Here is a 27,506-nt window from a genome sequence, read left to right as displayed (position 1 = left end):
AATGAATGAGGACACTGCAGAGAAAGATCATATCACTGACTACCACTGGATTACCTCCTGATGACAATTTATCTGCCAGTTCACAGATTAGGGACAGAATGTGTCAAAGCTTTTTGTAGATTATTCTATTCCAAAGGAGAAGCATTTAAAGCAAACATCCTGAAACGCTGCAAGCTAAAAATCTGATGGTGACACGACGAAAACACATACTGAAGCGACATCCGCAGATGTTTTAATACATTTAAAAGACAAGCACATTAGGATGTCTCTCAAAACTCAAAAAAATTCTGTTCATAAGCAAAGTAGAGCAGACAGCAATAGGACGGGAACTGAAAGAAGGGGAAATGGTGAAGAAAAAAACAGTAGGTTTATGGAATTAAACAAAAAAAAGCATATACTGATCACTGGTAAACTGGAATTTACCGTTTCGGTTATGAAAATGATGTGTTTGCCCTCTTCCAACTGCAAATCTTGTTGGGACTGAAAAGCAGGATTTACAAAACTTCTCAGGATTTCTAGACATTCTGGAAGCCCAGCAAGAAAGTACCTCAGACTGGAGCGCTGGACAGCCCGACACCCAAAGGGATCCGACAGAGCATGCCCAGGTCACTGAGTCGGTGCAGGGCTGGCCAGGGCCAACCCCTGCCACACCAGTAGATTCAGTGCTTACACATTGCACAACAAACGTAGTTTTTTTCCTTCTTTGTGAGGAAACTCCAGAAGGAAATTTGAGAGCTCCATCAGTTGCCAAAAGGCATAACTTCTATAAATAAAGTGTAATAAACTTGCATAATAACCAGACTGATGAGCGGCTAACGCTGTAGGCGCTGTAGCCTCTTCAATCTGTAGATCTCTTCCCTAGAGATAAAAGCAGCTGGACAAAGTGCGTTTCAGCAGTTGGTGGATGGTGCAGCTTTGGCCAAACCAACCCTACAGGTTCTAAACTTGTCTGACACAGATCCAGCTACACAGTACTACAGAGTACTATGGAAATTCCAAAGTTAAGATCAGCAATGAATGACACAGTGCTTGCTTTATTTTTGCTTTCACTCGTTCTCCCCTTCAAAAATATACATTCACAAAGAAAAAAGTGACTCTTTAGTGCTAACAACAGATTAAAGAGCTCAGAATTAGGTTTGACCAGGTACTGTTCCATTTCTTCAATCCATAAATTAACGTTCAGATGAAGATACCTATGAATCTCTTCCACCAATGTCTGCTGGAAGGGCTATATTATATACTTTTCTTCTCAGAGTCACTCCTTTGCTGCACTGCTTTAAAGTAACCGTGCCAGATAAATGCACTGGCTTTAAACACCTCTCCCCGGGTTGCAGTATTAATCAACAATTTCCCCATTAACAAGTGAACTACACAAAGATCTTTCAACCAGAAAAATAAGCAATAGTAGCTAGCTGTTTGCCTTTGTACACCAGCTTGCCATCAGAAGCAATGCCCGCCTCCAAGATGGTATCAGCCCAATACATCCATACCTCCTCACATACTCAGTGCCTGGTGATTACACCCACAAGCCACACCCATCTTTCCAATTACTCTTGGCTCCATCATTCCTTTTTCCCTCTAGGCTTGTAGACAGCTCTGTATCTTGTTTCCTAATAGACATAACAAGGCCTTTGATGTTCTCATCACTTCTCTTTAACTTCCATTATAGTCAGCATTTTCATTGAGACTGAAATTAGAGCCTAATGCCACTAAATTTAAAGGCTTTCAAGTAAGTTCATGAAAATGTATCAAGTGACATATATGTGTTTTTTGAATGCAAATCCCCTACACAAGTCGTTGGGCTTTTTTCCTTGAGACCACAACACTGCTTTCAGAATCAACCTGATATGCCAAGCAAATAACCAAAGTCCTGAAAATGCCCATCCTAAAGAGGGAGGAAGACATTTTAAATATATATCTCCTTAGCATTGACTGGTTACATCTATTTTACGTGGGCATGGTATTGTACACTCTACAGCTTGCACTCTGACAGCAGTAGGAAAAACAGAGTCATATATAATTATAGGAGGGATGACTGAATGCAGTTGCTCAGGAAGCTGGGACAGAGTTGGCAAGGAGTATGAGCCCGAAGTCAAACACTGACTTTCTGATTCCCAGGTTCACACCCAAGTAATCACAGAAGTTTCACAGGTAGGACTTGAAAACTTCATGTTTCCAGTACATTTGAGAAATAGAAATTAAAACACTCCATTAGCCAACCAGCAGAAGTTGCCAGTCAAAGCCTACTAAGGTACTGATAGAATGCTTCTCCCAGACAATTATAGTAACTAACTGAGGCCTCTGTCTTTGCAACAGACACTGAATTGAACCTGGTTCTGACAAGGGGGTATTTGCTCACTTTGTCAGATTTTACCATCACTAAGGTTCATTAACAATTCTAATCATCTTAGGCTACTAAAGTTACAAGTCTTCCAGAAGTCCATGTTTGAGGGCAAACAAAAGGTATTCTAAAAGCTGTGTGGTTTGGTAAGAGCAGTTAATCTGCTTTTTCATGAGACAAACACCCCCCTGCCCTGTCCCATGCTTCTTCTCCAATAGGGAAATTTCTAGTGTCTTGAGAAGGTAAATTCCACACACACCCTCTTCTCAATTAAAAATATATTAAAGTCCTAACAAGTTTTCATTTGAGCACTCTGCACTTCAAAGAGCACCAGCAGGTACCCACACAGCCTTCTCCACAGGCACCCCAGGTTTTGGCTTTTTTCCTTCAGTGCCTGCTGCTCTTATTCCACAGTTACATCCAGGTTTTTAAGATGCCCGCAACTCATTTTCAGGTTAGCAACAGACAAGCAGCTTCTGCTTCACCCATGAGAATATTCTGTCTACTTTCACCAGTTTCAGTTCCAGTTTACCTTGGATGAAGCTTGGTGCAGAGAAGATGCCATCCAAATGGCAGTGTAACATCAGCAGGACCTCCTCATTACTACACAAAGTTCACGAATCCAAGTGATTCATGAGGAAACTGAAGCTGTAGGGACTGAACAGAGACCAGAAAGGCAGGGTCTTGCTTGCTCAGTGAGGTAAGCACTAAAGCTAACTTTAGTTCTTCTTGGGGGGCAAGAGAGGGTGAAGAGCACACTCTGGATTTTAGCTATAAGCATCACAGATGGATTTACAAATTGCAAGGAAAAACACATATTAATTTATTTGCAAACAGCTGAAATCTCAGAGCAAAGGACAGTTAGTTTGGGGACTGCCTGACAGCTCCATCATAATAGCTCATTATTTTCATGCTTTCATAGCCTAAAGACTTTGGGCACATTAACAACAAATAAACTTCTGAGGATAATTAAAACATAGCAAGAATTCCTTACTTAAATGAATACAAGAGTGAAAGCAAAGAACGGTTCCCAACCTGCCATACCAGTATGTGACAAAAAGTAAAATCAATGAAAAAAGGTAACAAAAACCTGGGAGTTGTTTTATTTTTAGGCACCTCCCAACCTTTTCTTCTACTTGCCAGTGCGCCTTTCTGGCTGGCTGAACCAGTTACTCAAAGCACCTGACAGTTTCAGCTGACTCAAGGAACACATTTAAGCTTTATCTGTGCTGCAGAGTTATTTGCATCAACTCAGAGTCTGTTCTTTTGACAGTTGTCTCATTTAATTGAGTAAAAAAAGCTGTCAGTCTAAAGAAACTGAGCCCAAGGTAAACTCACTTTGAACTAACCATCTGCCAGAGCATCTCTCAGGACAGCCAATACTTAAGGATACGTTGAATCCAGTTCTCTGGATCCCTAATTAGATCATTCGTGAATTAAACTGTCAATGCCCCTAAAAATTCAATGTGCACCTTGCAACTACACAGACAAATCTCTTTTCCCTAAAGATAGGCATGAGGGAAAGCCCACAAAATGTCTTTGATAACAATGCAGTAGAACAAAACCATTTTCACAACAGATTAAATCCATACAACAAGCCCCCAAAATACAAATTTCTTTGAATATGCTGATCCAAAGACAGGTTTCCATGTTATATCACAGCATAAAAATAAAAAGCAGCAGTATCCCAGGGAAAAAAAAAGACAAAAAAAAAAGACAAAAAAATATCACAAAGCAGATAATATTGCCCTGGGGAAGATTTCCTTCCAGTTCCCTGCAGTACTGTGGGTCACGCCTGGTCAGGTAATTTACTAATTGGAATGCACATACCGGAGTCGTGGCTGCTGCAGGTCCAGGGCCTTTCTAGCTGCAGGAATGAAAGCAGTAAATGTACTTTACATTAGTAAGCCAGGGGATGAAGAACCAGGTTTACCACTAATGTTACTGAGCTTCCATCAGAAATGCAGCCTGGTGCATACATAGCAAGGAGCCTGGCACTATTAAAATAAGATCTCACAGGGGTCTGATGCTCATTATCAATTACAAACTCCAACGGCATTTCTTATCTGCAGAGGAATCATTTTCAAATTCACCCTTCTATATGGATTCTCTAGTGTCTAATAACAAGTACTTTCCTTTAATTGCATGCAATTAAGCCTCTTCTGTTCGCCTGTTCTCACAAAACTTGTGGATATGCCATTATCTTTGAAACATCTGTCCTTCTGTCAAACATGACCAAAACTGATGGATTAAGAAAATAGTGGTGGGAGGGAAACCATAGCTAAAATTGAAATCCCTACAAAAGAATGAGAATGAAAGGGAACATGCAGTTGAGAACCTTGAGGGTAAGAGTGAGTATAAAAGGAGAAGCGGTGGAAACATCTTATCATTAGTTTATTGACAAGAAACAAGCACAACTGGGAATTTATCTGTTAATACTGTTAACTCATCTGCCACTTCAAACCTTCCTCCCATTTTAAACCTCACCATTTTCAGGTTCAAGCAGGTGAAGCAATATAGCACTGGAATACAATTATTAGAGAGCTTCAAAAGCTACTTGGATTTGGTTAAGCTTCTCTAAAAAGTCTAGACAGACTATTTCAGTGGCTGCAGCTGAATGCTGGAGAGTTAAAGATTAATTTAGCACTCTTAGCAGACACAAATTAGCCCTATTTATCTTCATTTGAGGTTAGAGTTGTTAGTGTCCAGTCTTGCACAGAAAACAAAGCCCTGAAAACCAGGAAAATGTGACTGATAAGGCAAAGTAATAAGGCAGCTACTTCTGTGCAATTTTATTCACAGTATAAGGTGGGAAGGCAGGAAAACAAAAAACTATACCCGATGTAGAGCACTCCTCTCCAGGCTCTTTCACTGTCTTACTTTCATCCTCAGCATCCTGACTTATCTAAGAAAACTATTTGTCAGCTAGCTGAATTCTCAAGTCACTGAAAATTAATTCCACATTTGCAGTTTCTTTGGTTTATTCTCAACCCTTTGAAATACACAAGGAATTAATCCATTCAAAGAGGTCTGTTGTTCAAAGCCACCCCTTCTCTCATGTTTTCTGAGGAGGGATTCAACCAAATACAAGAGCCTGGGTTTTACAACATGCATTTTGTACCTGGTCATGACCTGCTAATCTTCAAAGACTATTGATCCATGAATGTTTCTGCAGTAAAATTATTGATTCTTTGAAGAGTCAGGAAGAAGTTAAAATGAGGAAGTCTGAGGGGGAATCTGGGCGAATAAAATGTGAAATTTCAAATTACTGAAATTAAAGAAAGATTCTCAGCTATTAAAATTTAGTATACCCTATAACAATTTCATGAAGATTCCTAAGAATGGGGCTGGGGCTTTTTAGTTTCTGTTTGTTTGTGAAGTTTTTAAAATACACTATGGGGCTGAGAAGGGCCAGAGTTCTGCAAGGCAGAGATTCTGACCGCAGCTTCATAAGCACACATGAAAGCATATTTAGGCCCTAGAGTCAGCCATAAAAAATTAAGTGATATTGCATATATAGATCTGGAAGTGTCTTTCCACTTTATTCAATCTGAAGTATTTCCCAAGCAGTGGCAGACATAGATTACTTGAAAGTGAAGAATACTATATAGTGTTTGAAATAAAAGGGGGTTGAAAAAGTCTTGGTTTCTAACAATAATTGCATTAGATCTGAAATAGACACCTATTCCCAAACATATGGTTTTGACTATAAATTTTTTGCTCATCATGAGTTATGAGTATGATTCTTCTGATTGCTGAATTAAATCTGTAAAAAATGCACCAGTCATTAGAAAGGGAGGACTCTTCCTGCATTAACAAGAACACAGGGCAGCATCTCTCTCAGTAAAATCCCGTTCAGCTTCACTGGGTTGACAGCCATGCTCAGCAATTTGAGAATTATGCCATTTAAATACACAAAGATCCAATACCCAGCCTCACAACAATTAATTTTTAAAATCTTGTCTAGAAGGAAAACGTAAAGAGATCATTTGGTCTCAATTTATCTCTGACCTAGAAGTTTTAAGTGAGGGAAGTACACCCTAAACAAACATACCCACCTCTAATTCTTACCTATAAACCAAGCAGGTGAGATGAATTCCTTCCCCACCTGTAGCTTTAAACACCCATGATGTTGAAATATGAATTTGCTGTACTCTAACACACTGGGCTTGCTGTACAGAACTTCTGTGGTTCAAAGGAGGGAAACAGGTACACTGGGCGTGATTCCCTGACTTAATTTGGACATCAGTCTTCAGAAGAGCTACCCTCCTGCATTATCACCTAAAAGTGCCCACTTGTTTATGTTATACAACAAGGGGGATTTTGCAGACCGTAGATATACATAACTACTGTGCAAACATCTACGTATTATTAGGTGAATCCTACACAAGAGGATTACTCCATGTTCTGCAATTTGGATGAGTAACAGGTATTGATATTGCATACCTGGAGACAGGTAGTATCAGAACACCCTAGGGTAGCTATCACTGTGGAAAGTGAAACACAGTAACACTTATCAAGCTTGGAGACGTGCCCCTTCCCTTCTAACGCTTTTCAGACAACTAAGAAAGGGAAACCAGATGAAAAGAGATAACACAGAGTTTACTTGCCTGTTCACAAGGGAAATGGCCAGTACAGGATAGCTGAGGATCAGAACAGCTGCAAAGTTAGAGTTTGTGAGCAAAACAAGTAAATATCTTCCACCATTGCACTTTATGCTGTTGGACTTGCAACACAAAATAGTCCAGGTCAGAGTCAGCATATGTATTGTTCTACCACAGCTTAAAGTAACTATTCTCAGCATTAAATGCTTGAAGCCTTCTCAAAACCTGTACATTACTCCCTCATCTGGTTTCCAGGCATAAGAAGCCTCTCAGAACAGGTTTCTCCCATCTTCTAGTCTTTCCCAGTTCATGCTATGCATGCTCTTACTTGGCCTATTAATCACATAAATATTAGTTCATACTCCTTTCCTCAATCCAAAGAGCACTTTCCACTTCTCCTTCAGCACCAATGTTTCCAGGGACAAGATCTATGCAGGATTCCACTGGGATTTTTCCACCTTCCTGATAGAACTCTTTAGTGTCATTGGCACACATACCCTCCATGCAAGGATCAAGTGGAAATCTGATGTAGGTATGAGAATATAGCCTCTCTTTCTTGTCAAATCTAAACTGAAGAGCACTAATCACTCCTGGAGAGAGTAACCCTTCAGACCTTAGGTTAGAAACTGCCAACCTTATCTGCCATAGAAGGTACCAGTTCCTCAAGATTCTGTATGTTAGCTGGTCTGGGGAAGAAACAGCCTACATTTGATTTGTTTGGGGTTTTTTAAATACAGCTATTCCCATATAGTTCAAAGCAAGTAAGTAACAGCCAAAGAATTCTCTCTCAAAAAAAAAAAATCCTTTTCTGTACATTACAAAGCCCTAGTTTTGTTTGTGTGGTGTATCAACGACAACAGCAGCAGCACTGTTCTGCCAGCAACTAATTTTTGTTCTTTTCACCTTTAGGAGCCCACAGATTTGATTGTGCTTGTTTGGTAAGACTGCTATTTGCATCACACGACTATTTCACACCATACAATGCTGCCTGCATATCCAGCAACAGTGAGTCAAGAGCAAACAAAAAAAAAAAAAACTAGCACTACTTTTAATTTTACAAATTCTAAATAAATTGATCTGAAAGTGAAGGGTTATGTAGGAACCACTGATCTGAAAGTGAAGGGTTAGGTAGGAAACACTGAGAGCCATTTAAGCCTCTGCATATGTTTATTGCCACTTCCAGTGAATCATAGAATCATAGAATGGTCTGGGTTGGAAGGGACCCCAAGGATCATAGAGCTCCAACCCCCCTGCCACAGGCAGGGACACCAACCTCCAGGCCTGGAGCAACACAAGGCTGCCCAGGGCCCATCCAACCTGGCCTTGAACACCTCCAGGGACGGGGAATCCACTACCTCTCTGGGCAGCCTGTTCCAGCACCTCACCACTCTTTCTGTAAAAAACTTCCCCCTAATATCTAATCTAAACCTTCCCTCCTTTAGCTTTAGTCCATTAATCAAGGGCATACGTGTAGTCTACATCTGCAGGGCTCTGTGGTTTGCTCTCAGCTAACCTAAGCAATTAAGTTTCAGAGTATTTCACAAAAAAACATTTCTTTCCCTAAGGCTGAGTCTAACAGAGAGAAGAAAAGCAAAGCAAAAGCACTGGCAATCAGCCTCACGGCGAAGAGAGAAAAAAAACAAACCCAAGCTCTGATCATGGTACCTCTCTGAGCACGGCTGGGCCAGCAGCTCCCTTTACCAAAGTACGAGGTGTTACAGGGGCTCTTCTCCCAGCCAACACTAGATACTGTCTCTTCATTTTTTTGAATTGGTAGTGCCTACTGCCAGGCCACAGTTGTAGCTTGTTTCCAGCAATCGGCTAAACTTCCTTGTCAAATCTGTACGCAAATCTGAAGGCTCTTCAAAGAGACTGGAGCTTAATTTTGTCTAGCCAGAAGGAAGGTTGTTAGGACAGTGATGAGCAAAGCTAAATTTCATTAAGCTATCACTAAGTTTACTCACCCTGAAAAACACTTGGCTATAAATGAGGAATAAAATATATAAGGAATAAATAAGTGAGAAATACCTACAGGCGAGGGACTGAGAAGGCTGCAGCACAAGCAGCACAGAGGAGAAAAAGCAGAAACTGACTCCAACCCAAGGCACAAGTGAAACAAAGCTTATTAATTCTCAGTGGAAGGAGACCTCCATTCCATTAAATTCCAACACACAAAGCATACAAGCCACTAAAATAATCATTTACTGGAACGTTATTTTTATTAGTGTGATTGTCAGTACTTATCTTACAGAGACAGAAATCAAGACTTCCTCAAACTCTTTCCCAGCTGTTCATCTTTCAGAAGCAGTGCTTCAGTGCATCAATTTAGCAATTTATGAGCATACCTGCATCTGCTCCAGTTGTTCACCACATCAATTTTCTGAAACAAAATCATCTCCTTGTTTCCATTAATTGGTCATTACAACATGTTGATACCAGCAGTTCATCATTTGTTCTAATTTTGTCAATTAAAAAAAACAGCCTGGGAGATGATCTCTGCTAATGGGGCGCCACATCCCCTGCATTTGCTGTTATCTAAAGCCTGCCTTTGCTATCTTGGAATTGCTTGATAAAGCTTCTTGTTAAATGCTTTGAATGAAACCTTCACATTCAGAATGTTTTACAGGCTGGTTAATTGCACCATATAATTCTAGCTCAGCACCTCCATCTTCCTAACTGGCACTCAGCCTCAAATTTAGAAAATCTGACCAATCCCATTTATAAAAAAAGCTTATCTTCAAAGGGGTTGGTTTCAAAATCACACAGACCCATAAGGGGAGATGAATTTTCACAAGTGTTCACTGAAAGCAAATACAGCACATGTGTCACTATCAATTAAGCAGATGTTCTTTTTTTTTTTCCTCTGAAGATGCACCTTTCCTCTATGAATAGAAATATTTCTCTTAAATTTTAATACCCAGCAGCTCCTACTGTCTTCACATCAGAAAGCGCTCTCTTTAGAAACCTGTTTAGCTTGGAAATGAAAGCTTAGACAAGTGACTAGTTTGAATAAATATAAGAGTATTTTTAGAAATAATTCCTGAGTTAGAGAAGTGACTCCCATGCCCATTTGGGTGCGATAAATGCTGGGAGTAAAACCTCTGCAGCTTCCTTCTACCACAGAGAAAAGAATACAAAAAAAATCAATGTTGCTTCACTGCAGATTTAACACATAATATCTTGGTAACACTTGCATTAGCGAGATTCAAACAGAAAGCAGAGCAGAAGCTTCCCTAGTCTCTTGGGAAGCAGTGCAACCTACTTCAAAAGGCCAACACGTACATGTTGAGGAGGTAAGGAAATAGAATTGCAAGAGATATTTCTACTCCTAAAATGGGGAATTTAATTCAGGACATTCATGATCTCAGGAAAGATGAAAAAATTAAAGAGTCAACAGAAACTGAAACAATTTTTTAACAGTTGAGCATAAAAAGAGCTTCTGTATGACTGACCAAATCATGATGAATCCAGGAGCTGAAAATCAATTGACATAACAGTGATGGGAATTAACAGAGTCCCTGCATTTTTAAGAGGGTTTGAGTGGTGTCTTAATGAGATGTCTTCATACCTAGATTATTTTTATTTTTGTTGGGGTTTTTTCTGTTCCTATTTGGGCTGGTTTCTGAAAGAGAAGCTCTAATTCAAACCCACTGCTGAACGTCATGGTGTTTGAAATACGTGGTGCACCACACACAGTTATGTTAATTGCTGGCTTTGGGTTTTGATATGAGAGAAGTCCACAGTCTACCAACAGTTGGGATCCCATCTCTTCTCCAGCTTCTGAAGGGTGTACCAACAGCTGCCACGATCACTATTCCAAATTTGTCTAAGTTCAGAACCAGGAAGGAGGCAGAAGAAATGCTTTTGTTTTATTTTAATATTTCTACCGTTTCTCATACTCTGAGGGAAGAGTTCTAGCTTGGTTCTCCCAGGACAATCTAAGCATTAGGTCTCTGACAGGGAACACATCTGCATCAACTGCTGCAAGCAAATCCACTCCTCTTCTAATGTTAGAGGATACTTTCTCCCTTCTCACCAAACATGCACACATGATGTTGCATCCAGGCTGTGTCATTCCAACCATACTGATAACATATCTGCCAGATTTTCCCCAAACAAGATGAGATCCAAAAGGGACCAATCATTTCTGCTTTGGTTCTCTTCCTTCTGCTCGCAGGTTTCTGAATTTTACTAGTTACTTTTGTCAGAATATTACAATTGGTTGCAGTCAAACTCCTTTTTACTCCAAAATCTGTCAAACACAGGTTTCTCCAGTGCCCCGTGAACATATGAACCTTATATATGAAAGGTATCAGCCTTTTTTCTTTGGCTAAAAGCAATGGCAGTGACTCACACCCCCCCCCTTTGCTGGAAAGTTCACTTCAACACAACCTCAGACTAACTACCAACCAGCCTCCTTTACCAATTTTAACTATTACCTACCTCAGTGAGACAACTGTTAGTAAAAAGCTAAAAGAGTGATTAAATATTTTGGGTATCTCCAGTTCCTGAAAGTGTTTTTGGATAAAACTTGTCCTTAATCCTTCTCTTTAATAGAACCTCATATTAGCAACCTAAAGTTACATAACATACTGGTTTTCAATCCTGTATTGAAACTCCAGTTCACATGAAACAGTGTCTGAAGGTTGATATCAGCTTCCACTGAGCAAACACTTGCATTTCATGGTCAGAACCTGCAGCAGCATCAAACCAGAGCCCTCCCAATGCCCTTTCATCCCCCAGTGCTGCTGAGCCACGAGATACTCATTCTGCTAATACCTGCTCCTGGCCATAGCACGTCAGGCAGTGTCACCTCACATATAAACCAACTCAACTTGGCAACTGGGGTGTAGAAGAGAAAAAGGTGTTTTTCTCTGTGTCCAAAGGACAAGGCAGTTCTAGAGAAAGGGAGTTTTAAAGCCCAATCATCCCTTTCAATTTCTAAGTACAGATTTGATCAGGGAGACTAAACCACATGAAACACTGCTACCAAGGAATTGAAGGTGTTTGTGTTTCTGCTCTCCTGCAAGAATTTTCCCTCTCAATAACTCAACAGCCACAGTAAGAACTGCTACCTGGGACAACAAAAAAGTTGTAGACTGGTCAGTCCTTATACAGGATGGTGGAAGTGATGCAGAAGAGCTTCATAACACAATTTAAATCTAAAGTATGCTTCCAGTTTAAATTACCTTTTTTACAAGTATTAGAATTGTTGAATGCTTTAATTTTAAGATCTCTTAATTCTTCCCTATTGTTTATGTCTATTTCTCAGTAACATCCAGCAGTTACAGGTGTTTGCTTAAAACAAAACACATTGAAAAAATACAAAAAATAAATGCAAATAAAAACCATGTTCACAGAGAAAACATGACATTGGAACACAGTATTGTAGAAATACTTACTTTTCCAAAGAAATATAATGTCAGCATTACATAAAAAGTTCAACTGCATGCATTTACACTTACATGTGGTTGGAATAATCAGACACTAAATGATACAGACTAAACCCAGATCTCTCTGGGCTAGTCTGGTCAAGATATGCTAAAAAAAAAAATGCCCACAACAGGTAAGAATTTATACCAAAGGAATATCTCTTCCCTGCCCCCCCCCCCCCACCATTTATCTATTTCTTATAGAATTTTAATACATAACATATGGCAAAATCTTTCTGTTGAACACCACAGAACTGTAGCATACAGTTTGCAAGCTGCTCTGAAGTCTTTGATATAAATTAAACCATGTAACTCTGCTGAGCAGTAGTGGTGTAATTGGCACTTAGGGGCTAACCAGAGAGATCCCTACAATCCCCTGAAGATTATTAAGCACTATCTACACAGCAGAGCTTCTGCTAACACAGCTATGACAAAAGAACATCACCCCTGTCCCCAGCTCTCACTAACTCAGGCATGACAAGCTAGAGCTTGACAGAAAAAAAAAAGAAAGAAAGAAAAAAAGCTACACACTTCCCCCAATAAACTGGTAAATGCTCCCTTTCTGCTGGCATAGCTGCATCCCCACCAGCAGCTCGGCCTGTTTTATCAGTGACAGAGTGGGGATTTTTAATTTCCTGTGCCAATAACACACAGGGGTGTCCCAGGGACACGTGGTGGCACAGAGCTGGTCTTATGAAAGGACACGGAGAGCAGATGCTGGAGAGTAAGAAGGAAAACCTTTTAGGCACAGCTGCTGCCTCCTCCTTTGACAATGACAGAGGTGAAAATGCTGGACTTCTGCCTTCCCCTTCCTTCTGTAGGAAGTAAGTGCCTAAATAGTCAAAGCTTGAGGTACCTTCAGTGGCACTTCAATGGCCTGGTGCTGCCAACTTACTCCATGGACAGGGAAATACTGGGTCAACTCTCTTGCAAATCGTGCCTTTTTCTATCATGATTTGAAACTCAATTCATCTCAGCCTAACTCTCCATACAGTGCAGTCCATAAGCATTCCATGACTTTTCAACCCTGATCATGATCTGAAGAGGTCCCAAGGGGCAGTGTTGCTGATGTAGCAATACACCATCGTACTATTGCCATGTAGGGAAAGAAGAGAATTTAATTAGAAAGCTACAGAAATAGGAACCGAGTCCAGAAAAAGTGCAATACTCACACTGACATCACACCATTACTCTGTCCCCTCCCAAATACATATTACAATAATATGTGAAGTCTTAATTAAGCTATTGCTCAAAAACAGTTTTTATCTTCATATGTGTTGTGCCCCCAATAATTTCACTAGAGCTTTAAACTTCATATGTGACAAATACCACATGGGTAGAAGAGCAGCTATCATATAAAGTGTCTTGGAACATTATGACAATAAGATTAGAGTAAGTCAGTAGAAATAAAATCCTGCTGTAACTAAAGTATATTCCATCCATAAGGGAGGAGGGAGTGATACACAGGACAGGAATTCAAGAGAGAGAGAAACACGGACCCTGAACTTCACATGTACCTTTGCAACACCATCATCTGATGACTTTTTAAAGAAATTTCTCTTACAATCTAAAATAGAGCTGTTAGTAGTCTCTAACATGATGTTTAATGCTTTTCAAAATACCCCAAGAACTGTCCCAGGACTATCTGCCAGAAAGTAAATAGAGGCCTTTAAGTCACTGACAAGGCTTTGAAGAAGGAACTGCAGAGCTCCCTAGAAAGTTAATTTCAAAAAGAAACAACAACAACAGGTACCTTAGTACAAACTAGAAATCCCAAGATCTTACCCTTGATTTGAGATACCAGGGAAAACAATATAAACCTTTCCAAAGGGAGCTTGGTACTTATCTCGCCATTTAGGTTAGAAAATGCATTTGCTTCATAAAGCCTCCTCAGAGCATCCCACTGTTAGACCACAACTTTTTTTTTCCCCCCATCTTACCTTTTTTCTTTTTTTTTTTAATATTTGCACTGTTCCTGGACCATAAAAACAGGCTTTCATTTTAATCTGCTTAACACGCTGTGGGAAAGGGCTTCTAATTTCACAGCACTGAGATAAGACAAATAATTCATATAACACATTAGCACAACATCTATGGCAAAAGAATTTAGTCAGAGCTCATTGGAAACAATAGGGTGCTGAAGCAAATCTGTGAGAGGCAACTGTTTGAGAACCCACCACGCACTAAAATACATTTTATTGCATTCCATAGTAAAGGCAAGATCATAGAATATTAATATATGAATTGTCCAGAGGCAAGAAGGCAGTAAATTCCCCTCCTCTCAACAGACACTGCAGCTTCCCCCACTACTCCAGTGCTTTCCTGATTTTATTTTCTTGGGGTTTTTTGGGGGGTGGGGTGGGGATGGGTTGGATTTTGAGTGGGTTTAATTTTTATTTAAGGGGGTGTGTGATTTTGTTGGTGGGTGGGTTTTTTTTCCAGACCATTCTCCAAATCAGTCATCTTTCCTTTGTGCCCTTTCATTACATTTCTTCCTTAAGAGCCACGTCTGTCTTTTACTGTTCATTACCCAAAACCACCCTGCTCCCCCTTTGGCTTCATTTACTTCCTTTCTGGGTTTGTTGTTACATTTTCTATTGCTGCCTTTCCAGAGCTGCGTTTGCTTCCAGTGTGCGTTCTGCTCTGTGCAGAGAAAAGCAACGCAACTAAATATTTTCAGAATACTGGCAGGAGTCCCCACCTAGCCACTTGCACTCATTTGCTCTCAAATCCCTAAAGACATCCTGCTTTGAACCTCTGCTGTGGAAAAGAAAAGAAAGGATACAGGGAAGAAATTCAGGGGAGACTTGCCAATTGCAGAGATCTGTGACAAGCCATTTCTACGGTCTCTAAACTGGGCTGAAAACAACAGGAAGGTGGACTAGGGAACACCAGTCAGCCATTTCAGCACATGGCTAGAAGGGAGCAGCCCAGCACTGGGACTAAATGCAGCCTGCTAAATGGATGCTCATGGCTATCTGTAATCCTAGAGGCTCTGTTGACCCTGGTTTCGTCCAGAATCTTTTGTCCTTGTTCCCTCTAAGGTGAACACTGTATGGGGGAGTGTTCTTTGGAAAAACAAAACAGACAATTTTAGTGACAGAACTCCTTGAACCTGTTTCTAAGAGATGCAAGTGCTGCTGTGGAAACCTAATGGCTAACAAGAATTTTGGAAACATTTTGCTTCCCTTTAAAAACAAAACCATTTTTTCCCCTGTTCTTTCACATAGCCTTGGATGTTACACTGCTGGTCATGAGCCACACTAGAGCATCACTGGGACACTGCTGACCTGGTGTGGTTGGTTGAGCAGACTATTACTGCTTTAAAAAAAAAAAAAAAGGGACAACTGCAACTTCCCTATGAACTAGAGCCAGGAATCTCTAAAAGAGCTGAAGCAGAATAGTGTAATTTACCTAGAAAACAAACAACAAGCAGATTTTGACAGCTAACCAAAGTCTAGAGAGGTAAACACCAATAAGCCAGGTCACCTCACCAGTCAGCTCTAGATTTTCTGCAGGTAACTCCCTACAATTTGTTCCCCTTTCTCTCCCTGCTCTCCAGCAGGAAACAGAAAAGACTTTTTCATTGTTACAAAAACAGAGCTAGGATTTCAGCAATCAAAAAATAAAACTTCTGGTAATCTTAGCAAGCACATTCCATGTACAGCACCAGACAAGTGCAACTCAGGTTCTGTACAGGAGGAAATTCTTGCTCATCTCCTAACAGCTGTTCTTAAGGATATAAAGGATACAAATCCTTCTCTAGCAACAGAGCCACGGTGTGATCCTGCAAGCAGAACTATAGCAGGGTAACAACATATCTGCCAAAATAATTACAACTACTCACCCAGCCCTACTTACCCTGAAATCAACAGTTAATTCATCCTTTCTTCCAAAGCCATTTTCACTGGTATTAGTTTTGTATTTTCCTTAAACAATTTCACAGTGGAGTTCTTGATTACTACCAGCTCTCCCTCGATCTTTTCTACACATACACCCCTAGCTTTGTACAGGTAAGCAGTAACACTGACATCAACAGAATCATCCATGATGCTTAGCATTAAACACATATATGCTGCCACAGGATAAAGCCTTCTGCCAGCAGAGCAAAACCCTTCTAATTGCCACAGGTAGCTTTCATGTTGCCACCATATGACTGACCTCAATCTGACCTCTTGCAAATTCATGTTCATGAAAATCAGGTTATTTCAGTTTAGAAGATAACACCTGATTTTAGCAGAAAACAATATACCCTTACAAATGTCACAAGTGTTGAATGGTGATAGTAAACCTGTAGAAATGACTTAACAGTCATTTTCTTAAATCATTACTTAAAAACTCCTAAAGACTGGCTGGCCATTGAGAGATGCTTAGAGACTGGAAGTACAATGCCACTATTTATTTCTTCATCCATTAGTCCACCAAGTGTCAATCCTGGAAGAAGTGGCTTTTCCTAAAAGGCTTAACTTTTACCTGTATTATCTCGGAAACACAATGACTCGACAGCAGATGTTAAGAGTTCAGCACACATTTCATTAGAACTTTTAAAAGGCCTCTCTAATGACCCAGGCAGTAAAGAACCCTGCCTAACTTCCATAATGACAACACAAATGATTAACAAAAGTTCACTTGAAGAATACACAAATGAAGTATGATGCAGAGAGAAGAGGTTTCTGATATGCCCTAGTTCCCTCTGAGATTAGTTTTGTTTTATTTTATTTTTAATATACACAGAATTTAGAATATGCTTTATGCTGACAGTTTTTTACTTCAAGTACAATAACAACAAAAGCTGTATTTTAGCCTGTCTTATCAAACTAAGACTTCTTTCAAAGGAATAGTTTGAAACTTACCTTTCTGCCCTTAGTTAACAGATGTAACACAGCACAGCCCTCTGACTAATTTACATTTGGTACAGACTTTGGCAAAGTCATCTATCAGTTCATAAAAAGGCTTTTTTTTTTTCCCCCTGCCTCTCTACCTTTGAAGAGAAACTATGAAGGGAAATCCTACTTTAAAGTATTCTCACAGTTCCACAACAGGAAGAAAATAAAACCTATAATCTGTATTTCATAAGCCTTGGCCTTGGTTTTATCCTTGACTGTATCTAACAGACCTTGCTTCAGTGCCAAAACAGTCAAGTCAAGCTCTACTAATACATAATTTAAGCCTTCCCCATGGTGTATACAGTTTTGCATATATCTGTATTTCAGAAGTGTATGGCATACACTTCTACATAACTATGGAAAAAAATTCCTCTCATATGTGAAGAGCTGGCAGTGCTGTCGGATGCATACTTGATAGTGCTTATGCCAAATGGTCTACCTCTGTATTTTGATTTTTTTTTCATTTTGTATTTTTTCAGCCATATTTTCAAAGCCAGCTGCAGCCCATTCTTCACACAAACCACCTCTTCGGACAAGCAGACCCTTTTTAAAGATTTTTATGCAAGTAATAAAAAGAAGGTGAAAGGGGCTCTGTTGAACCTCCTTCTAAGAGTTCAGGAGTTTCCATTTCCATCACTGCTGTATATTAAACACTTTCAATGCATTTGAACAGTTGCAGAACTAAAGCACACAGACATATTGTCAATTAATGCTGTAAATATCCCACAGTCTGTAGAAAATGAAACATTTAAAAAGAAAAGCAGCACCGCAGTTTTTCACTCCGTGATCACTACACCTGCCTCATTAATCTCATGTACCCATGTGAGGTAAATACATAGTACAACTACAAACTAAAAATCAATAAAACCTTTAAAAAGGTTTAATTTGATTCTACAAGGGAGGTTATCATAATCCAACTCTGCTTTCTCACATTCTGCTAGCAATTTCTCTCAGCTCAGTTTCAACCGCTAACTTTGTTCTCCATCTCACTATCTATCATGCTGTTATAATGCCAGCTCAAATGCTGTTTGTAACAGCACAGCAATTTCTCAGAAGTTGCCAGCTTCACAGTGTGTTCCTTTAGAAGTGCATGGAAATTATTAGATTAAATTACAAATGAAAGACTGCAGTTGGTCATGATTATTGGAACATTTATGTATATTCAGGTGATCGTGAATTGTAACTATTGTTCCTTTACAGATCTTCTGTTTGTATTCTGTTTTGCTAGATTATATAGGAAGTGAAATTGAAGAACACTATGTGTTTCCCCCATACCCTTAAAAGAAAAGACTATGACACTCTCCTCCCCCATTCTCTACTGGTTTAGTGTCGACATATCTCCTACAACCAATTCAAAACCCTCTGCTAATATGAGCACATCTCACATAGAGCAGTGTAAGTGCTTATTTAGAGAACGAAACTGTACAGGAATCTGCTTTAGAAAGCAAGACCTGCAATATCCTGGTTGTGTCCCCCTCCCCAGTTTGTAAGATTTCGCATACCAGTGTGGGACCAAACAATTAATACATCTACAAATACCCAAACAAAACATTGATCATAGCACAACCAGTGATCACAATAGGGTAAGCAGCAGGATCCTTGATTACATCACCGCTGGAGGTATAATTTTCAGGATAAAATTTCAAGCCAATTTCTTGACCATACCCTGCCACTGAAAATATCTAGTAATTTTCTAGAGGAATGGAGCTGTTCGACCCAATTCCAATGCAGATAATTATATTATCTGTACCTAAAATCCCTCTGAGTGTTTCAATCAGGTATGGTATTCTTCACTTTCTGTTCTGATCTGCTTAGCATGGCTGAGCACCATTAAACAGCTGTCAGATTCCACACAAGAAGTGGCTGGATTTCAGTAATAAGCAAAATGGTTCCCAATGGTGTTTAAAACACCTGGGGGTCCTTCCAAATGAACGGTGCAATGAGGCTAAACTGTAAGATTAAACTGCGGTAGAATAAGCCCTACAATTTCTTCACAGAAGTACACACCCTGATACATTCAGTCTCTGAAGAGCTCAGTTGCTGCCCAGAATGAAACACACCTAGATGAGACTTTAGATAAGACTATGAAGAATAATTCACCACCTTTGCATTCAAGAAATTAGACAATTAACTCCCCGTGACATACAGCCTGAGCTATTCTAGTGTTTCTATCAGCACAGACCATCTACAACAGATACGTGAAGTGCTAAACCATGAGTCAGAGAACAGAGCTCAGTATGTTGGTTCATCTATCACAAAATACAATACCAGCTTCTTCTCCATTTTCAAACCAAGGTAACTTTATAAACATTTAAAGAAGCAAACTAACTGATTGTGAATGCAGTTAGAAGTGAGAAGAGGCTTTCTAATCATCAGAACAGCAAAAGCTGTAGAAGAGAAGAGCCTCCTATCAGAACATCTGGGCCAAACAAATTAACAATCCTTAAAATGAAGTTTGATCCGTTTATGACATGAACAGCGTAACACGGATATAGCGATGGCAGAGGATTCAGACCCCATTCTGCAGGGCCCTCCTCTACGTATCTGCAGGTAAGGAATGGATCATCTGCCAGCTGTGGGTATATATAATCTTAAAACTAACAGCTCTATAAAATGTATTTCCAGAAAAACAAGACAGCAGAAATCTGCATATGAAATGTGGAAGCTTCTGCTCATCCAAAAGGTTCTCCAACTCCCTACCTGTAGGAACTTCCCCTTCTAGCAAAACTACAGAAATTCAGAAAACTGCAGAATCTGGCTGGCAAGCTCAGGTTCAGGTGTGCACGTACCATGACAGAGAAAAAATCTGGCTCCCCTTGAGAAGCAGCCACTGATTCTGCACCCCCACCCCAAGGAATTGAGATGGCAGGACATCTTTGATGGTACACATGCCTACAGCTAAAAGATCTAGGATGGACAGACAGCTGAGGAGGTGACAATTGCCTTACTGTACAGAAAGGGAAGGCCTTAAGTTGAGTATATTGTTCAGCTTTGACAGCTCCCTGTAAACTATCCGGGCCCTTTCCCTGTTCCTGCCTTATACAACTGTCCAACACCAGCTACTGCTGCCCCCACTACAAGCCCTTTGCTTCATGTTTAGAAGCAAGGAAGCACAGAGTCTGTAAACAGTGCATTTAGATACACCCCCAATTTTAATTCTTGTTTTGTTAGCTACACCTGTTCCTTCAACTGTGTGTCACTGAAAACACACTTTTAAAATATTTCAACAGAAAATAGATCACCTGTTCATGCTGTAACTTCAAAAGTGAAACAGATATCACAGTAACTGAAAACTAGGTTGGGTCCTTCCCCCACTCTTTTTCACTGGGATAGCTCTCAGACTGAATCCACTGAGATCAACTGAAGTCATTCCAGATTTACACACACACACACTTTTGTAGCTTAGTAAACAAATACTAGAAGAAAAAAAAAAAAATAATAATTGGACAACCTCCCAAAGCTGGAACTGCCCTTTCCATTCAAACACAGTGGTGCTGTACCCCAAACTGAAATTGTCACACAGCCGGTTAATCTCCATTACAAAACATGTTCTTTATTTAGTAAAATTACAGCATTTGGTTGAATGATAACAGTATTTACATACTGGTTTATGAGCTCCTGAGATGTTTCTGAAGCAAATAAAAGATGAGAATAGGTTACGGTTTATTGAAATAAGAGAACTGCATTGTTCCTAAGAGAACAACATACTGCTGCTATTATTGCTCCTATGGTACAAACATTTTAAACAGTGTTGTCCTTTAAAGGATTCATAGCACATATCATTTACCAAAATAGGAATAAATCGGTGGTGCATGCAGAATAGCCCTCAACGATGGCAAAGGCAACCCAAAGAATCTACAAGAAACATCCAGATTTCGAAAATTCAAGGGGTCCTCCTGAAAACAACACAGCAAGTTTGGTACCACAGGTACACTCTGAGGAACTGTCTAAATCCAGGAACAGAGAAAATCTAGCAATAAAGGATTTTATTTTTTTTTAAAGAAAAGAACCCCACAAACCTACTGATGTCACTATTAATTATGTCATGTCCCTACTTGTGGAGCATCACCCAAATTAATGTAAAACACAAAAAAAGTCTCCCCCTCCCCCTAGTCTACCAGTACAGAAAGGATCAGGCTGAATAGATGACATGATAATAAATTCTAAAGGCTTCTGGCAAATAGCAATACCTGGTAACTCAACTCCAAGAAAACAAGAAGTACCTACATGGCTGCAGATTTCTACTACTAAATACAAAGCATCACAAAAAGATTTATGCACAGCATCTTCCAATGATGTAAGAGATACCTTTAAAATTTTTTTCAGCAAGACATTCTCTCAATTGACTTACCACTGAGACCAAGAGCTCAGTTCCAAAAAAAGCAGAGCATTTTTATGAAATTGAAAAGCTCTTTATATACTTTTCATTTTTAATGAGACAATAGTTCTCTATTAAAATACAGTTTATTCAATTAAAACTATTTCTAAGGGGACTAGTAGAACATTAAGCCTTAGACTGCAGCATGGGGAGAACTCCACAGATGTCAAAGGCTGCTAAGTGAAATGAATGGCACTTCAGAGTCTCGGTCCGGGGCCAGAGCTGGTGAGTGAAGCATTCCTCTTACTAACCATGGCAAACCACAAACCCTTGTGGCAGAACACACACGGACTGAAATCCAACCCGCTGGACAGTGACTGCTCTTAGGAAAATCCTAATGTATATTGTTCCCCCCCATGGGGGAGCAGCCAGGCTTTACACTAAACATATCAGGTAACAATTCTCCACCTGAAAGGTGCTTTTCATAACTCCTGCATTTCTGTTGGCAGTTAAGCATTCTACAGAGTGACACAAACAGCACAACCTTAACAAAATAAAAATCAAGTTACATAAGGATCTGGTGTTCCAAACATGTTTGCATATGAAGGAATAGGGCATTCGGAAGGGCTTGCATTATAAGAGCTAAAGCTTCACTTAAAAATTTATTCCACAGAAACTCCCTTGGTTTCTTCATCAACAACCCTTTCTTCAATTTTGTTTTCTTCATCCCTTAAGTAAACTGGTTACTACAAATTCTGAAGCATCAAATCGGCTTTGCAGCAAGTGCAGCTGCAAAAATATGAAACAAATATATCTAGAGCTCTAAAGGGTTTGCTAAGGCAAACAACAAGGAGCCTTACAGTTAGAGAAGTGTGCACATGTTTAGGTATATCGGTGTATCCATGTATTTCATATGTTTCAGTCCTCCATACAGGTCACACAGGAGTCCCAATATGCAAGTTTCTACCATGTTGCAGAACCGCAAGCCAAACAGGTACATTTTTGAACACAATAACAGAGCTGAATGCATATGAAGTATCCATATATATAAAGTATCCATAAATAATTTCAACTGTACTGGTCACACATTAAGGTCACGCTGTAGCCATAAGAAATAAAGGACCATACAAAGAAAAAAAAAAAAGGTAAGAAATCCAATTCTCTTTCAATGGCTTTAAAAAGAAAAGCTACATGTCTACAGGGATACCTAACACCTAATCTATCAAGTCCTGATTTCAAGGAGGCCAAAATGTTCACGTTGTCCTGTTTTCTTGCATGGTTCTGTATCTTCAGGCTTTACCTTTTAGAAAGGCGTTATCAGCTGGCGTGTAGTGTGTGGGTCAATTTATTTCCAATACGCTAATTTATACAACATTAGCGCTGAATGCCAGCTCCAGTTGTCTTACTGTTTGCACTCTAGGAGCAGACTTGCATTTTCTGCCAGCTCCATTACATCATCCGAAAAAACCCAAACATTTCTTCTTTCATTTTTTTTTAATGCCTGTCACTCTCCCTCGCCCCTCTCCCTTCCCGAGCCCTTCAAAACCACAGGCCGATTGCTGCCGTGAGCTTTATTTCACTTTAAAGACCGCAGAGCCACAGTATCCAAGAGCTTTCGCTATTGTGTTGCACACGGATGCCTCCATCACTGACCTTCGTTTTTTCATTCAGACTGTTACATAACCCAGTGCCTGCTTGCGTGCGGCGAGTGTGAGCCTGTGCGAGTGTCAGCGTGTGCCTGCGTGTGCCTGCCCCCTTCCCCCTTCCCTATTTAATCCCGGGGGAGGAGGGACATGTGGGTCAGCGGGTTAGCAGTACCAAAGCCTAAACAATTCGGGACCGCGAATACAACACACTCACCACCGGAGCCGCCCGCTCTTCCCACCCCCACCCCCCCCCTCCCCGCATCCATACGGAAACGGCAGCCGAGCGTTACATAATTCACGGGATCCCGAAGTTGCCCCCTCCCCAAGCCCGCCGGAGCCGGCTCCCCGCCGCCGGCCCCGCTCGCCGGCAGCACCATCTGCCCGCGCCGCCGGAGCCCTGGGCCGGGAGAGGCGTTGTGTAACACCCGCGAACTACGGCCGCTCCGCAAACATCCAGAAAACTCCCCGACAAATTAAGGAAATTTTCTCCAGTGTTTCTGATTAACCTCGTTACGTAAGGCGCTTGCATTCCAAATCCACTCTCGCAAGCTCTAAATATACCCCGCGCAGCCAAAAGCTCCCTGCACACACACGCCCGTGGCCACCCCGGCCTCCTCCGGCCAAGCCCGCTCCTCCTCGCCTCGGCATCCGCCTAACTGCGCGCTCCCTGCTCGCAAATCGCCTCTAATTAAATGTTTCGGCGTGTGTCATCTCGATGGCTTTTACTGTACGCGGATTCCCTGAGTGGGAAGCTGCCTGGGAAGGGGGGGGTGTGGCCAAAAGGGGAAAAATACTGTAAAACACAAGCCAACACATGATCAGCCATATTCCAACCTACAACCGAAAATCCCTCCGTCCGAGGAGAGAGACGGTCTTCTCTACCGCCGGCGGTGGCCGGGCATCGCCGCCCCGGCCCCGGCCGCCGAGGGGGCTGCCGCTCCCGCCGGGCACGCACTTTCCTCTGCCCGTCGTTTCTCTCCACAGCAGTGTGTATTATTACACAGCGTTATTTAATTAATTTTTTACCCATCACCGAGCGATTTTACCGAGCGAAGCCTCTCTAGCGCACTCCCCCCCCCCCCCCCCCCTTGGAGGAGCAACGCTTCATGAATTATTTACAAGTAATTAAAGCGGCAGCCTCCTCCCTCTCGCACGTCTCGGCAAACTCCGGCGGTGTTTGAAGCCAGCGCCCCTCACCATGCCCGCGGCGGCGGCAGGGGCCAGCGCGCCCTGCCCGCTGCGCTCCGCGGCGCCCGGCAGCGCGCAGCCCTCCCGCCGCCGGGGCTCCCTTCCCGCCGCCCGGGCGGCTCGGGCACCATCGAGCCGACGCCAAACTTCAACCGCCCCGAGCGCCTTCGGAGCTGACCCGCGGGACTGAGAAACGCAATCCGAGGCCGGAGAAGGCTTGGCAGTTAGGGACAGAAAAGGGGGGCTCGTTTGTTTGTTTGTTTGTTTGCAGCGGCTCATTCGGAGGCCGGGGGGAGCGAAGGAGAATCCACGGGAACGGAGAGACCCTCTGCAAAGTTGCGCGCCTTCAAGAAACAACAGCAGCTACGAGACGATCCCCTCCGCGAGGAAATAATTTTTAAGACACACTTCAATGAATTAAGGGAAAACAGCGCGCAAGAGAGTGAATAAGTCACCCGCAAACCGCAAATCTCCTGTTTAATCACAGATCCCCCATTCACAACAAGCCACAGCACACCAGTTGAGAAACTGTCAAAAGGAGACAGACGGGGGGGGGGGGGGGAGGAGGGGGGGGGAGGAAGGACACTGCAGCTTTAAAAGTTTGTTCCCTTGAATCCCAATACTCCCGCTGTTGCTTTATATATTTATAAAATTATGTAATTTCAGGGGCACGGTACCCATCCGGATACCACAGGCAATAAAGGAGAGAGATAGGAAAGCACCAAACACCGCTCGGTATTTTCATTGCATTTGTCCCTCCTCCTGCAGCAATTAAAAGAAGCTATAAAAGTTTGCAAGGTTTTGCAGGGGGTAGAAGCGTGGCTTGTTTGCGTGCGCGGCTTCAACAAGCACGAGCGATAAACCGGAGGATTAAATTGCTGCATTTCCCCCTTCTCTCTTACCCCCCTCTTCCTATTCCCACCCACCCCCCCATCCCACTCCCCCGGCCCCCTCCCCCTTCCCCAAGTCTCCCTACCTCTGCTGCTGCTGCTGGAGTAGCTCTGCCTGCGGACGGGAGCCGGCGCATCGCTTTTCCGGGCAGGCTCCAGGTTCACCGGGGTGTCCCTGGCGCCGGCGGCCGCCTCGGAGACGCTGCTGCCCGGCTCACTGGCTGCTGGATCGGGGGCTGCCGGAGCGGACTCCATGTTTTTCCCAATGTAGATCGCTTGGAGATGGCGAGCTCCTACACTCCCTCTATCTTCTGTTTCCAGCGCAACTCTATGGTAGGAAAGCAGAAGGGAGAGAGCGAGCGTGATCCAGATGGGATGTGAGCTTGCCTGGCTGTGACCACAAGCAGCGCTAGCGAGAGCTGCACACCCCCCCGCCCCCGCACCCCCCGCCAGCCGCGCGCCCCGCGCCCGGCATCGCCGCCCTCCGGCGCGGCCCCAGGGCGCGGGCCCCGGCCGGCCGCCGCGGCGCTGGACGACTGCGGGCCGAGCCGGGCGGGCGCCTCACGGAGCGCCGGCAGCCCCCGAGCGGGGCCGAGGGGGAGAGAGGGTGCTGCCGTTTGCCCGGGGCGGGCGGGAAGGCAGCCCGACCTCCCCTCCGTCCGGGCTGGCGCCCACGTCTCCACACATTTGCGGAGCCCGTCCAACAGGGTCAGCGGGCCCACGGGGCGCTCCCGTCGCTAGCCCCAGCACTGGTGCGAAGAGCTTCTAAACAGGGCCGTCTTTTCCTCCATGGCTGTTCCTGCTGAAGCTGCATCAGAAGACACCGGCTGTATTAAGTGACTCAAGACCCACACATTTAGCAGCCGTGCAGCCAGAGAAGGCAACATTTCAGACACCACCTCTCTTTCAGTGAGGGACGCTTTGAGCTGGGGCAGAAGGTGACCAGCAAGGCACCAGAAAACCTACAGATCTGGCCTGACTTACGCAAGCACTCTTGTGCCATTCACAGGCTCGGTAATGGTCAACTCCCTGTTGGTTACCTGATTTTAAAGTACAGTAACAGCTGCTACAAACTGTGCTAAAGAACACATCCCTCTTGTATAACAGAGGCCATGCTACGCACTGCCCTTCTGCCTCCTGCAGAGAAGGTGCTGTCTGCTTAGACTGTTCTGACTGGGAGCCTGGCCTGACTGAGTAGACAACAATATTTGTATCAATAGCAGTACAAGCTTTTTCCAAATGGTACTGAGTCATCTGCAAGCAGCTGATAGGCACCTTCTGCCGACCAGGATTGCTGCTATGGCTTCCAACACTGCTGGTACCCCATGAAGCTTGTAGGCAAACCCTGGGTGAATCCACTCTCTGCAGTATAATTACAAGTATTGCACTGCTCTGTCACAAATGGCGGCTGTTCACAAACAGTTGTGAAACATACCATGAGTCCTATTTGCCCCAGGAACTTGTACACAAATTGGATTACATCTTGCACTGCCGATGCTTCTTTTAGTGGAAGGGTAGAGTCCTGGATCAGTTCACTTGGAAGTCCTGAAGTTCCAATTACCCATGTCTGAAAAAACAAACAAACAAACAAAACCCACAAAGAAAACGTGACCTACAGTATTTCTGATAGTCTCTTGGCGGCCTACACCTGAGAAGGATGGACAGAGACTGCAGAAGATAGAACAGTATTAAGACTAATTCAGCATTTATTTTCAGAGCGCAAATAAATCTGAGGTCAGAGCTGGACTTTCAGACCTTGCCTACTGAGTAAGCCGGTGCCTGTTCCTGACAATTAAGTATTCAGTTACAGCAGGCCTGGAAGCCTTGGAGTATAGATGCAAAAGGCTACAATGTTTTTCACCAGTGACAAGTGAAGCCATCTCAAGCCTGATAGAAGCTGTTCCTAGACAGCAGACTTGGAGGGGGAGAGAGTGAAAATGGGAGATGCACAGTGTGCTCGCAGCACCTTATCTTGAGGCCGAGTGTAACACATGCTGGCACAGGCAGGTTCAGGGTCTTTTGGCACAGTCTGGCCTGAACCTGCAGAGGATAGCAAGGGGGTCCTCCGATGCAAGTTTGGTGGGTTAGAGATGCAATTTCCTGCAAACTCTCTCCTCCTGCTTTTCACTAATTGGCAGCCTCCTAATAGAAGCAAGAATTATGTGAGCTGTGGAAACTGAACTGCCTGTTATCCTGAGAGA

General features: G+C 42.5%; 1 protein-coding gene across 1 annotated transcript in view; it reads right to left on the bottom strand.

The window, feature by feature from the left end:
- Window positions 1–25,560, bottom strand: part of LOC311194783 (nuclear receptor ROR-alpha) — a gene marked incomplete at its 5' end in the record, with an annotated part of 354,445 nt that extends 328,885 nt beyond the window's left edge. The window contains one exon of the mRNA XM_084267994.1: window positions 25,392–25,560. Within this exon, the coding sequence (XP_084124120.1) occupies window positions 25,392–25,560 (169 nt within the window). The remainder of the gene's footprint in view (window positions 1–25,391) is intronic.
- Window positions 25,561–27,506: the final 1,946 nt, after the last annotated feature.

This window comes from Gallinula chloropus, assembly GCF_964237585.1.
Source record: "Gallinula chloropus genome assembly, chromosome: 9".
Taxonomy (NCBI): Eukaryota; Metazoa; Chordata; class Aves; order Gruiformes; family Rallidae; genus Gallinula; species Gallinula chloropus.
The sequence above is the reverse complement of the archived record's forward strand: the minus strand, read 5'-3'. Positions and strand labels throughout refer to the sequence as shown.